Below are 12,293 nucleotides of genomic sequence, written 5' to 3'. Positions count from 1 at the left end.
AATTTTAATTCACCAGCACCTTAAGGGGAATGTGGAGAGGAAATAAAAGGCGGCAACAATTGACAGTAAACATCAGGGGGTTTGCTAGCAGAGTGGCATTAGACATTAGCAGTAGCAGGTCAAAGATATCTCCATTAGGCTTTAAGACAGTGAAAGATTTGGATGCATGTACAATTTAGGCTGGTCTCTGAATTTCTACAGTTGCGGGCTTCTCTCATCATCGTTCACATGGGGATGCCTCTGTTGCCCATGTCCTTCCCCAGGGATGCAGGAATAAGACTAGGCCAAATGCTTTCATACTCCATAAGTCCTTATCCCATCTCTGTCTACTCAGTCACCGAGTCATTCACATCCTAGCTGATGCCAGGTTACCAATTTTCCCCTGCTTCCCTTAGAAGTCATTTCCTCTTTTCTCCAAATTTCTATTCTATCCATCCTTTTTCTCATGTTTTTAAGTTCTCCCTCTATGCAGGAATCCTCTTCCAATTTGCAAACAACCTCTTCCTTTCCATAGCTCCATGTTGGAGAAAACGAGATTGTCTTGAGGCAAAGTTGGAGGGCAACTAACCAGGATAGAAGGGATGTCCAGGCCTACTCACCACATCTCCTGACATACTTAAAATTTGGCTTCTGGGGAGGGGTGAAGGAAGTACCTCTTCCCTTAAATTGTCAGGCATATTAGCCTCTTCCTTCCCCCCACATAAAAATAAGCTCTTTCCCTGGCCAGGCTTAAAGTTTCTTAAGATAGGGGATGACCTTACCTAGTTACTGTGCAGTCAGTATCCAGCCCTGTAGTTCTGTGGTTCTCAAACCTCAGCATACATCGGAATCACCCCGAGGGCTCACTGACGGAGACTGCTCGAGCCCACCCTCCACCCTTAGAATTTCTGTCCCAAGGTGGTGGACCCTGAGAACCTGCATTTCTAACACGTTCCCAGGTGATACTGCTGCTGCTGGTCTGAGGAGCACAGTCTGAGCACCACTGACCTAGTTTAGCTTCTCCCAAAGACCTGCCTGGAGAAGCCAGCCTCCTCAGTGTAGCTTCCCAGTCCTGACGGTATATGCCACCCATTTCCCTGAAGTCCCCTCAGAGGTGGAATTCAGCTGACACTTTGGGATGGGCGATACTTACTTAGTAAAATAAGAGACCAAGACACCAGGATCTTGTTAGCTGGATATATTTCTTTTTGTTTGTTTGTTTTTGTTTTTGTCACAGAACACTGTTTGCAGTAGAGGAAACTGGCATTGCAGTCTGGTGGTAAAATGGCTTGTTCACATAAACCAGTACATGTTCATCCTTTAGCGCAAAAAGCCCTAATGGCGCGTACCCTATTGAAATTCAGGACATCTCCAATATTCTCTCTCTCTGTTTTTCTTTGTCACTTTTTTTTTTAAATAAACATTTTCAAGGTTTGTCCAAAAGAAGGCCATATAGGTTCTTGGCTAGCGGAAGACAATTCAGAACAGTTGTTGCACACTTGGACTGTTACCTTCTCCAGGCTGGCAGTTGATATCTTTTTTCCAACTCATTTTTATTAAAAAAATAAAAAAATGCTCCAACTATCAGTTTTACAAAATCTCTAAGGGAAACACAAGAGCAAGGTGCTGAGGTAAAAAACACCTGAGGTAGCTTTTTTTTGTGTGTTTTTCTCGTTAAAAAAATCTGTAAATTTAACGCCCTGGGCCAACGACCTCGTGTAAATTGCTATTTTCCTCCATATTTTTTTTTTAAAGAAAGAAATCATTTTGCTGAATATTGATGGCTTATACACCAAAATGTAAAAAGACAAAATACATTCTTTCTTTGTGGAATTTTTCTTTGTTTGTTTGGTTTGATGATGGGTTACTGTTTTTCCTCTTCCAAAATGCTAGGACAAGTACCATTGACTCTTGTTCTTTTGAGTAACCAAGTGTAAGTTGAGGCTGGTTTGTGTGTTTCGCTTTTGTTCCTTTGTGTGATGTGATACTCAGAGCACTGCTTTGCCTGGGGGGTGCGTAGATATGGGAATTGAGACAGAGGGATGAGGGAATTAACAAGAATGGGGATGGAGAGGATGGGGAGGGAGAGGGGGTAGGGGAGAGATAAACAGAGAGAGACAGAGAATTATATAGCAGTATGCAAAAACCAGTTTAAAACCTGTGAAGCAAAGAGAAATGGGTGTGTGAGCTAGACAGGGATGAAGAGAGACAGAGTTTCCTCTTCAGAGAGACGGTATCCCTTCTGTTGACATACACAGGTGATCCAGAACTGCTGTGAGTGTCCTTTCGACGAGATTTCCCTCCGGGTGAATTTTGTGTGGGTGGCCTTGAAGCTCCTTACTAAACCGTTAGACCTCCCAAAGCACGACTTTATTCTTTAAAGTCTAGAAAAGCCTGCTTTCTCTTTAAAAAGAAAAAAGAATAACTGATTAAAAATTGGAGTTAGTTGAGTTATTTGATATATTATTTCTAAAATATATTAACGCCGCAGGCACCCTGTGTAACCCACAGGCCACATATCTTAACATCTTTCCCTTCTAATATGTACATACATGTACAGAGACAATTTTCCGCAAAAAGAAAAGGGTGTGAATTTTGCTTTGATTTGAACGCGTTCACCTATGTTAGTTCAACTAGAAGGGATAGCGTGGTGGGGTTAGGAGAGACCCGAGTGGATGGTGAAGTGGATGGCTGGGAAGCCTGCAGAGGCCCTGGGGGAGCTGGGAGGCCGGGCCCCCGGCACGGCTGCCCTCCCGCCTCCTCCCTGGCCCCCCGGATTCTCAGGGCCTCTGCAGAGCCCCTGGCGCCTCCGCAGACTTCTCATTCCTCAGGATGGTCTTTGGTTTGCTCCCGATCTGGCTGGCTGTGTTTGGTCTCATTCTGTCAGGTGTTGGAAGGGCTACATTCATCCGTTGTTTGCTGGTGCCTGTGGGAGCCTCACTTGCTGCGCTGTGAGGCAACTCCCTGAGGATATTTCTGCTCCTGCTGCTTCACCTGTTGTACAATTTCCCTGATCTTGCGCTGTGCAGTCTGCAGCAAGGGAGAGGAGGGGGACAGGGGAGAAAAGGAACCCAGTTCTGAGGACAAGCAGTGGGGTGTGGGGAAGCGGGGCTGGGACTTGGGGGAAGGAGGCGGTAAACTCAGAAAAGTGTCATCTACCTACTGAGGCCCTGACTCCAGGCCTTTTCTGCCTGGAAGTAAAGTGGCAGAGTTCCCCACCCCCACCCCGCTGAGGCTGCTGGGTGGAGGGTAAGAGGGTGGGACCCCAGGAAGCAGAACCAGGGCATTAGTGACTAGGGAACCTGCAGAGGTCAGACGGCATCCTCCCTCCCAGCTAACACACGCTCCAACGTCCAACGCTTTGCCTCCTCCCCGCCTTCCTAGAGTTACTGCAAAGACAGTGGTGTATGGCAAGGGAAGATGGAGTCAATGGGATGGGGATAAAGTGAGAAACTGGCCCAGACACTCTACCCTGAACAAGTGGAGAAAACACATGAACCCAAACCTGTCCCCTCACCCACCCTGCTGCTCCCACTGCAGGGAGAACCCTGCAGACTGAACTCCTACAGGAGCCCAGCCACTGAGACCCACGCCGGGGACACTGGAAGAGCTGGGATGGGAGAGCCCCAGGGGGTGGTGTGGTCGGGCTCTGACTCTACGAGTCTCAAAGGGTGCTGGTGGGGTGCAGGGCGCAGCAGCGTGGCAAGTCCTGGCAAAGGCACGGCACTGAGCGCGCAGGCTGACGCTCAGACAAACCTGCAGTGTTGGCTTAGACTGCCTCTGCTCCTTTGGGACAGGGGCTGGACTGCTCTATCCCCAAACCCAACCCCCTCCCCCAACAACAACAACAAGCATCAAAAAGAACCAGGTCACGTGATCCTGAGTCACTAGCCCTTCTGACTGGAGGAGAAGCAGCTGTGTGGAGCCCTGAGTCCTAATGGGGATTGTCACAGTGAGGTAGAGGAGAGAAAAGAGAAACAAGGGTCTCCTGACATGAGCGTTTAACCCATAATAGTGGAATTGTGGCACCTAGGCTGGTCCTCAGGGCCCAAGGGTGGCCCTTGCCTGAGGCCTGAGCAGGAGGACGAGGGAACAGGAGAGCCCGCAGTTCAGCATTTCAGAGGCTTCAACTGTGCTGGCTCGACTCCAAAGCTCTATACCCTTCCTCAGGCTCCTCTAGCAGGCCTGGGAGAGCAGTGGTGAGCCAAGAACAGCCGCCCCTGCCCTGTTCCATCTGTGCATGGGGGTCAGGGTCGGGGGGTGTGCACGGCCTGGGGGCCACTGCACAGGTCACCAAGAACTTAGAGACTTGCAAAGAGATTAGCAGGAGAGACTGGACCCTCACAGCACAGGTACCTGGCTGGCAAAGAAATGCCCGATAATTCGGACAATCACTTCCTCATTTTCATCTGGCGTTTGGTCACGAGGCACAATGACTTCTGCACTGGTTAAGTTCTGCAGTTCATTCACCTGTGAAGGGAGAAACCAAAAAAATTCCTGTGACTTGCTTCACTGCAGTGGTCGGGAACCGGAACCCAGCATATCTGCAAGGTATGTTTGTATACTCTGGGCGGGACTCTGCTCCTTATCATTTTCCTGCTGCTGTGTGTGTGGGTTTACAGGGGCAGGAGGCAGGCTCCCTGTCTTCATTTCCCAGCACGTAGCCTAGATGCAGTGTTCCTGGACCCGGGACCCTGCTGTTTCGGTGTCTGGCTCAGCACGGTGGATTTGGGGCCCTCAGCTCTGGATGATGCTAATTACATTTTTGTCCTTGAAGAGTCAGTGGGGGTCTGAGGGAAGTCAGGCCAGGAGACGAAGCCAGCTCAGAGCACACTTACGGTTTTGCCACCCTTGCCGATCACACGGCCGGCTGTAGAGGAGGGCACTCGGATGTGGGCTTCCAGCTTCACCTCCTCTTTGGGGTTAAAGAAGTTTTCTTCTTTCAGTTTCCCAAAGATCCGCCCCTGAGCCTGACAGAGCAAGACACGTCAACCTGCTTTAGCAGCACTGCTACAGGAACCAGTGAGTCCAGGCAATGGGACAGCCCCAGCCCCATGCTCCCCGGGGTCTGCTCAGCTCGCTCAGACCCGGTGGGTGCATGCCTGCCACACCCAAGGAGAGGAGTGCACCTTGCAGACATGCACAGACACTCCCGTGTCTTCAGGTTTGCACATGGATCGCACAGGAAGCTTTCTGTGTATAGGGTCAGGGTGGAACTACATGTCTTACTTCCGTATTCCTGAGCACCAATAAATGTTTGGTTGAATGAATTTGTTCAGGGAATTCTTAACTTCCTCCCACCATGATATGTTCAGGCCTCTGGTTATTAAAGGATGGAGGCAAGGGTGGTGGTGATGGGATTTGCTCTTTGATGTCTAACTCCAGGACCAGTGTAGCCAAAAGCTTTTTGTTCTTTTTAAAAGAACCTTTTTTTTTAAAAAAATTATTTATTTATTTTTTGGCTGCACCACGTGGCATGTGGGATCTTAGTTCCCCAACCGGGGATCAAACATGTGCCCCCTGCAGTGGAAGTGCAGAGTCTTAACAACTGGACCGCCAGGGAAGTCCCTAAAAGAACCTTAAAAAAAACTGAGATATAACTTACATAACCTAAAATTCAGCATTTTAAAGTGTACACTCCAGTGGTTTTTAGTATATTCACTAGGTTGTGCAACCACCACTGCTATCCAGAACATTTCCATCCCATTCCCCCAAATAAAAACCCATACCTATTAGCAGATAGTCCCAATTCCTCCCTTCCCCATGTCCCTGGCAACCATTAAACTACCCTTCTGTCTCTGGATTTGCCTTTTCTGGATGTTTCACATAAATAGAATATATAATACGTGGTCTACTGTGTCTGCCTTCTTTCACTTGGTGTAATGTTTTCTAGGTTCATCCATGATATAGCATGCATCAGAATTTCACTCTTTCCATGGCTGAATGATATCCTATTATGTGGATATACCACATTTTGTTTATCCATTCATGAGTTGAAGGATTATTGTTCTTGAACATTCACATGTGTTAATTTTTTTTCAGACACATTTCAAATATTTTTAATACAAATTATACTTTTACAAATAAATGTTTCTGACTTTCAGAAAACTCAAGTTATAATTTTCCTAGGGGTGAAAAGGCAATAACAAAACAATGCAGGGGAAGGGAGACAAGATGGTGGAATAGAAGGACTTGAGCTCACCACCTCTCACAAAAACACCAAAATCACAACTAACTGCTGAACAACCATTGACAAAAAAACCCCTGGAACCTATCAAAAAAGATATTCTACATCCAAAGACAAAGAAGAAGCCACAACGAGATGGCAGGAGGCGTGCTTTCACGATATAATCAAATTCCACACCCACCAGATGGGTGACCCACAAACTGGAAACTAATTATATCGTAGAGGTTCTCCCATAGGAGTGAGAGTTCTGAACCCCATGCTAGGGTCCTCAGCCTGGTGGTCTGGCATCTGGAGGAGGAGCCTCCAGAGCATGTGGCTTTGAAGGCCAGTGGGGCTTGAGTGCAAGAGCTCCGCAAGACTAGAGGAAACAGAGACTCCATTCTTGGAGGGCGCACACAAGGTTTCATGTGAACTGCAACCCAGGGCAAAGCAGTGACTCCACAGGAGCCTGGGCCAGACCTACCTGTGGGTCTTGGAGGGTCTCCTGGGGAGGCAGGGGTTGGCTGTGGCCCACTGCAGTGGCAAGGACACTGGTAGCGGAGGCCCCAGGGAATACGTCTCAGCGTGAGTATGCCTCCTCCCTGAGGTCGCCATATTGGTACTGAGACCTGGCCCCACCCAACAGCCTGCAGGCTCCAGCGCTTGGACACCTCGGACCAAACAACCAACAAGGTGGGAATACAGCCCCACCCATTGACAGCTGCCTAAAGTCATCCTGAGCCCACAGCCACCTCCAGACACACCCCTTGACACGGCCCTGCCCACCAGAGGGACAAGACCCAGCTCCACCCTCCCATGGGCAGGCACAAGTCCGTCCCACCAGGAAGCCTGCACAAGCCCCTGGACCAACCTCAGCCAGGGGTTGAGGCAGACACCAGAAGCAAGAACTACAATCTGGCAGCCTGCAGAGACCACAGCCTGCGGAGACCACAGCCTGCGGAGACCACAAACACAGCAAGTCAGACAAAATGAGACAGCAGAGAAATATGTTCCAGACGAAGGAACAAGATAAAACCCCAGAAGAACAACTAAGTGAAATAGAGATAGGCAATCTCCCTGAAAAAAGAATTCAGAATAATGATAGTAAAGATAATCCAAGATCTTGGAAAAAGAATGGAGGCACAGACCAAGAAGATACAAGAAATATTTAACAAAGAGCTAGAAGATTTAAAGAACAAACAGATGAACAATACAATAACTGAAATGAAAAATAAACTAGAAGGAATCAAAGGCAGAAGAGATGAGGCAGAAGAATAAATAAGTGAGCTGGGAGACAGACTGGTGGAAATCACTGCCACAGAACAGAATAAAGAAAAAAGAATGAAAAGAAATGAGGACAATATAAGAGACCTCTGGGGCAACATTAAATGCACCAAGATTTGCATTACAGGGTTTCCAGAAGGAGAAGAGAGAAATGGCCCTAGAAAATATTTGAAAAGATAATAGCCAAAAACTTCCCTAACATGGGAAACGAAACACTCACTCAAGTCCAGGAAGCACAGAGAATCCCATACAGGATAAACCCAAGGAGGAACATGCTGAGACACATAGTAATCAAACTGACAAAAATTAAAGACAAAGGGAAAATATTAAAAGCAACAAGAGAAAAGCAACGAATAACATACAAGGGAATCCCCATAAGGTTATCAGCTGATTTTTCAGCAGAAACTCTGCAGGCCAGAAGGGAGTGGCACCATATATTTAAAGTGATAAAAGGGGAAAAAACTACAACCAAGAATACTCTACCCACCAAGGCTCTTATTCAGATTCAATGGAGAAATCAAAAGCTTTACAGACAAGCACAAGCTAAGAGAATTCAGCACCACCAAACCAGCTTTACAACAAATGCTAAAGAAACTTCTCTAGGTGGAAAAGAAAAGCCCACAACTAGAAACAGGGAAATTACGAATGGGAAAGCTCACTGGTAAAGGCAAACATACAGTAAAGGTAGGAAATCATCCACACACAAATATGATATCAAAACCAGCAATCATGAGGAGAGTACAAATGCAGGATATTGGAAATGCATTTGAAATGAAGAGACCAGCAACTTTAAACAATCATACACACACACACACACACACACACACACATATAGACTGCTATATCAAAACCTTGTGGTAACCACAAACCAAAAATCTACAACAGGAACATACACACAAAAAAGAAAGAGCAATCCAAACACAACACTAAAGATAGTCATCAAATCACAAGAGAAGAAAAAAAAGAGGAAGGGAAGAAAAAAGACCTACAAAAACAAATACAAAACAATTAACAAAATGGCAATAAGAACATACATATTGATAATTACCTTAAATGTAAATGGATTAAATGCTCCAACCAAAAGATATATATATATATATATATATACACACACACACACACACACACACACACACACAATGGAATATTACTCATCCGTATAAAAGAATGAAATAATACCACTGCAGCAACATGGATGGACCTAGAGATTATCATACTAACTGAAGTCAATCAGACAGAGAAAGATGAATATCATATGATATCACTTATATGTGGAATCTAAAACAATGATACAAATGAACTTATTTACAAAACAGAAACAGACACAGACTTTGAAAACAAACTTACGGTTACCAAAGGGGAAACGGGGGGGGGAGGGATAAATTAGGAATTTGGGATTAACATATACACATTACTATATATAAAATAGTCAACAAGGACCTACTGTATAGCACAAGGAACTGTACTCAATATTGTGTACTAACCTATATGGGAAAAGGATCTGAAAAAGAATGGATATATGTATATGTATAACTGAATCACTTTGCTGTACACCTAAAACTGACACAACATTGTAAGTGAACTATACTCCAATATAAAAAATTAAAACAATGCACACACCCCCCCCAAACACTTCCAACAAACTGTGCTATTTCCCCTCACATCCATGTTTATGCCCCATCTTCAAAACCACGACTAAGGGGATCAGAGATGCCATCTGAACAGGGCATTGACAGAGAGTCCTTTTCCACGGGAAAGAAGGGAAGGAGGGTTCCACACAGAGGGAGCAGCCTGGAGGTGGGGAAGACAGGGTGGGTGGGGACTATAGAAGGAAGGGAAATGGAGGTGGGGCCTCCAAAGAAGAGCCTGAACCTGGCTCTGGGGCAGGTGCGCCTGCTAAAGGCCCTCAGCCTTCCCTAACAGGCGGCCCTGTATCCAGGGCTGCAGGGCTGAAGGGGTTCTTGGCACTGACCTTGAACTGGGCTTCAGGTGGGCCGGTGATGATGACCATCCTTTCACTGACATCTGGGCCTTCTGCTGGGGCAATCTGCAGTTCACAAAGCAAGAGGGAAATGCTACTGCTTGGCTCTGTTCCCCGAGCTCCTCCGTCTTGTCTAAGAGGATGGCACACCCACTAGCAAGAGATTATAAGACTCACGCCTTTGTACCTGGTGCTTTGTCTGACCCTGCTGCTTCCACTCTGGGTCTTAGGAGATTATGGCCGTAGTGCCCAGTATCACATTTGGGTCTCTGGCCACCCAGGAATAGTTGGAAACAAGTTAGTACTTACTGCCTGTCCCGGCCCCCACCAGCAGTGTGACCAGCCTCCTTTCACCAAGGAGCTCCACTAGCCCACCCAGGGCCCAGAGGCGAGGAAGGGCTGGTCCACAGAGGAGTTAAGTTGGAGTCAGCCTGCAGAGAGGGCTGTTAGTGACAGGTGTGACGAGGACCAGCTCCTCTGTAGCACACGAATCAACTGATGGCACCAGAGCAAGAATGAGGACACCTCGGTTCCACTGCGTGCTCTACAAACCCCTCCTCCCCCCACAGATGAAACGTGGCAGTTGAACCTGGCAAGCTCAAAACCTCCTAGCTCTCACTCTGTGACTCTGACATCTTTTGTAACAGAACTCAAGGTGGAACAACCGAACATTTTTTTGTTAGATCCTCTTTACATATTTTTTCCCCGCATACCCTGCCTTATTTCAAAAACCTTTAAGGTAGCTTTAAAAATAAATACAATGTAGCATAATTAAAGTTAAATTTATCTATTTATTTTTTTTTGGGGGGGGGGCCACACCACGTGGCTTGTGGGATCTTAGTTCCCTAATCAGGGAACTTGTGCCCCCTGCAATGGAAGCATGGAGTCCTAACCACTGGACCACCAGGGAATTCCCATAAAGTTACTTTTAAATGACCTAAAAGTACACCAGGCACTTAGGGATAAGCCAAGGGTGAGGTTAGTACACAAATGCACCTCATAAAGTCCTACACACCACCCAGAGACCCCATCCCCGAGACTGAGCTGTTCAGCGTGAACATGAGTCACCACTGACGGGGCATGTCTGATGTTATCACTTCTGAACCACTGTGTCTCAGCCTTGGCTCCCGCAAGAAGACCTCCACCTCCACAGGGTTTTAGTTTTCTCTCAGTACATGTCCTAAGCCAGGCTGCACCTGCAGGCCTCAGGGTCCTGTGTCGCTGTCCCAGCTTTACCGTGAAGACAGACCCAAGGCCTGTGCTGACCTTGCCCACTCTGAAAGGAGAGACTCTTCTATGAGACCTTCAAAGAAGATCTGGCGCTGACTACTTAGTGGCACGAAGATGAACGTTGAGACACAGGTCACCGACCACTGAGCTTCTTGGGGGTCTTCCCTTTGCTGCGGGCAGACCACCTGCCAGCCTTCAACTGCAGGGCAGCAGCCTCAGCCAAAAAACAGATGTGTCCAGGGGACTGAGACCCTCCAGCAGCCCGCATACAGACTGGCCCTTAAGATCACTGGCGGGAACCCTCATCTCTACTTCTACATCCATAGGTGGCATTAAATCTGCTCCTTATTTCCAAGAGTAAATGAGAGTGACAGGAGCACGGACACGGTGGTTCCCAGCTCTTATCCACCCAAATCAAGAAGGGCTGAAAGGCTAATTCATAATTCACGTTGACCCAATCAGCTCTCACAGTTGCCTTGCTCCGATCCTGAAAGAAAGCCCCCCATCTCTCCACTACCTGGTATTCACAGCCCAGCCCAGAACTCTGAGAGCCGCACGTGTGCTCCTGCAGTTCTGGAATGGCACTCCCCAGGCAAACTCCCTGAGAGGACCTGGAACGAGGACTCCACTTTATGACTGAAGCAAATGGGATGCAGAAAGATGAGGTGACCACCAAGATCACGGGTGAGCAGGGCTGAAACAAGGATCAGGAATTTTGTGTGGCATTCTGAAGCCTGTCGGCCAGATGATGTGCAGGAAAGGCAGGCGACGGGGGCTTAGCTCTCGCCTGTAACTGAAGCATCTCTTGCCTGCACTGCCCGATCCCAACTCGGCCCACCCCCTTCCAGCACTCTGCTCCCACGTGTTAGTGTAAAGCTCTCCCCCTGCCCCAGCAGCATCAAATGTGCCTCTAGTTGTGGCCCCTGAAGACTGGCAGAGCAGGATTGGGGTGTGGTTCTCTGGAATTAGTGAGATCATCATCTTTAGAGACAGATGCTGTCAGAGACCTGTCAAGATAAAGGAAATCTAGCAAAAACCAGACTGATTTTAAAAAGTAGAAAATGTCTCTTGCAAATGTTTGGCTTCCCTGGCTTCCTCTCTTCTTTAGTGCTCTGGAGAGAGCCAGAGCCCATTCTGTCCCCTGCTGTCTTTGCCCACCACAGAAGTCACGCCACCACTCAACTCTGCTGGGACATAGAGGGACTACAGGGATGCTGTGGGGGAAGCCCAAGGGGTTGATCCTTCTCTACTTTCCCAAAGTCTTGCTGGAATGACTCTGGTATAGCACTCGGGTTGCTCAGGTTGAAAAAACATTGGACCAAAAATAGGATAGCCTGGTCCAACCTCAGCTCTCACATTCTTTAGCTTTGTGGCCATTGACATGTCAATGAAACACTGGGCCTTAGTTCCTTATGGGCAATGGTAAGTGGAGAGTTATTGCTGCGATTAGTCCTGGGAAGTGCCCTGTAGCCTACAAGTCGGCAGAACTGCTATCTAAGAGCCAGTCCTGCCACCTGTGTGCCTTGGCCATCTCCCGTTCCCTCTCTCAGTCTCCCTTTTCTCAGGGGAAAAAGAGAGGATTTGATGAGACGATCCCTCAAGTCCCTTCTAGTTGAAATTGTCTCATTCTGTCCCTTGCGTTGCATCGCACCT

General features: G+C 47.5%; 1 protein-coding gene across 6 annotated transcripts in view; it reads right to left on the bottom strand.

Annotated features, from left to right (window-relative positions):
* Window positions 1–1,162: 1,162 nt before the first annotated feature.
* Window positions 1,163–12,293, bottom strand: part of IGF2BP2 (insulin like growth factor 2 mRNA binding protein 2) — a 163,281-nt gene continuing 152,150 nt past the window's right edge. For all 6 annotated transcript variants that reach the window (XM_082392977.1, XM_082392974.1, XM_082392975.1 and 3 more), the window contains 4 exons: window positions 9,402–9,476; window positions 4,818–4,949; window positions 4,336–4,449; window positions 1,163–3,009 (listed from right to left, as the gene is read on the bottom strand). In XM_082392977.1, the coding sequence (XP_082249103.1) occupies window positions 2,917–3,009; window positions 4,336–4,449; window positions 4,818–4,949; window positions 9,402–9,476 (414 nt within the window). In that variant the 3' untranslated portion in view covers window positions 1,163–2,916. The remainder of the gene's footprint in view (window positions 3,010–4,335; window positions 4,450–4,817; window positions 4,950–9,401; window positions 9,477–12,293) is intronic.

This window comes from Balaenoptera borealis, assembly GCF_965194805.1.
Source record: "Balaenoptera borealis genome assembly, chromosome: 5".
In the NCBI taxonomy this organism is placed as follows: domain Eukaryota; kingdom Metazoa; phylum Chordata; class Mammalia; order Artiodactyla; family Balaenopteridae; genus Balaenoptera; species Balaenoptera borealis.
The sequence above is the reverse complement of the archived record's forward strand: the minus strand, read 5'-3'. Positions and strand labels throughout refer to the sequence as shown.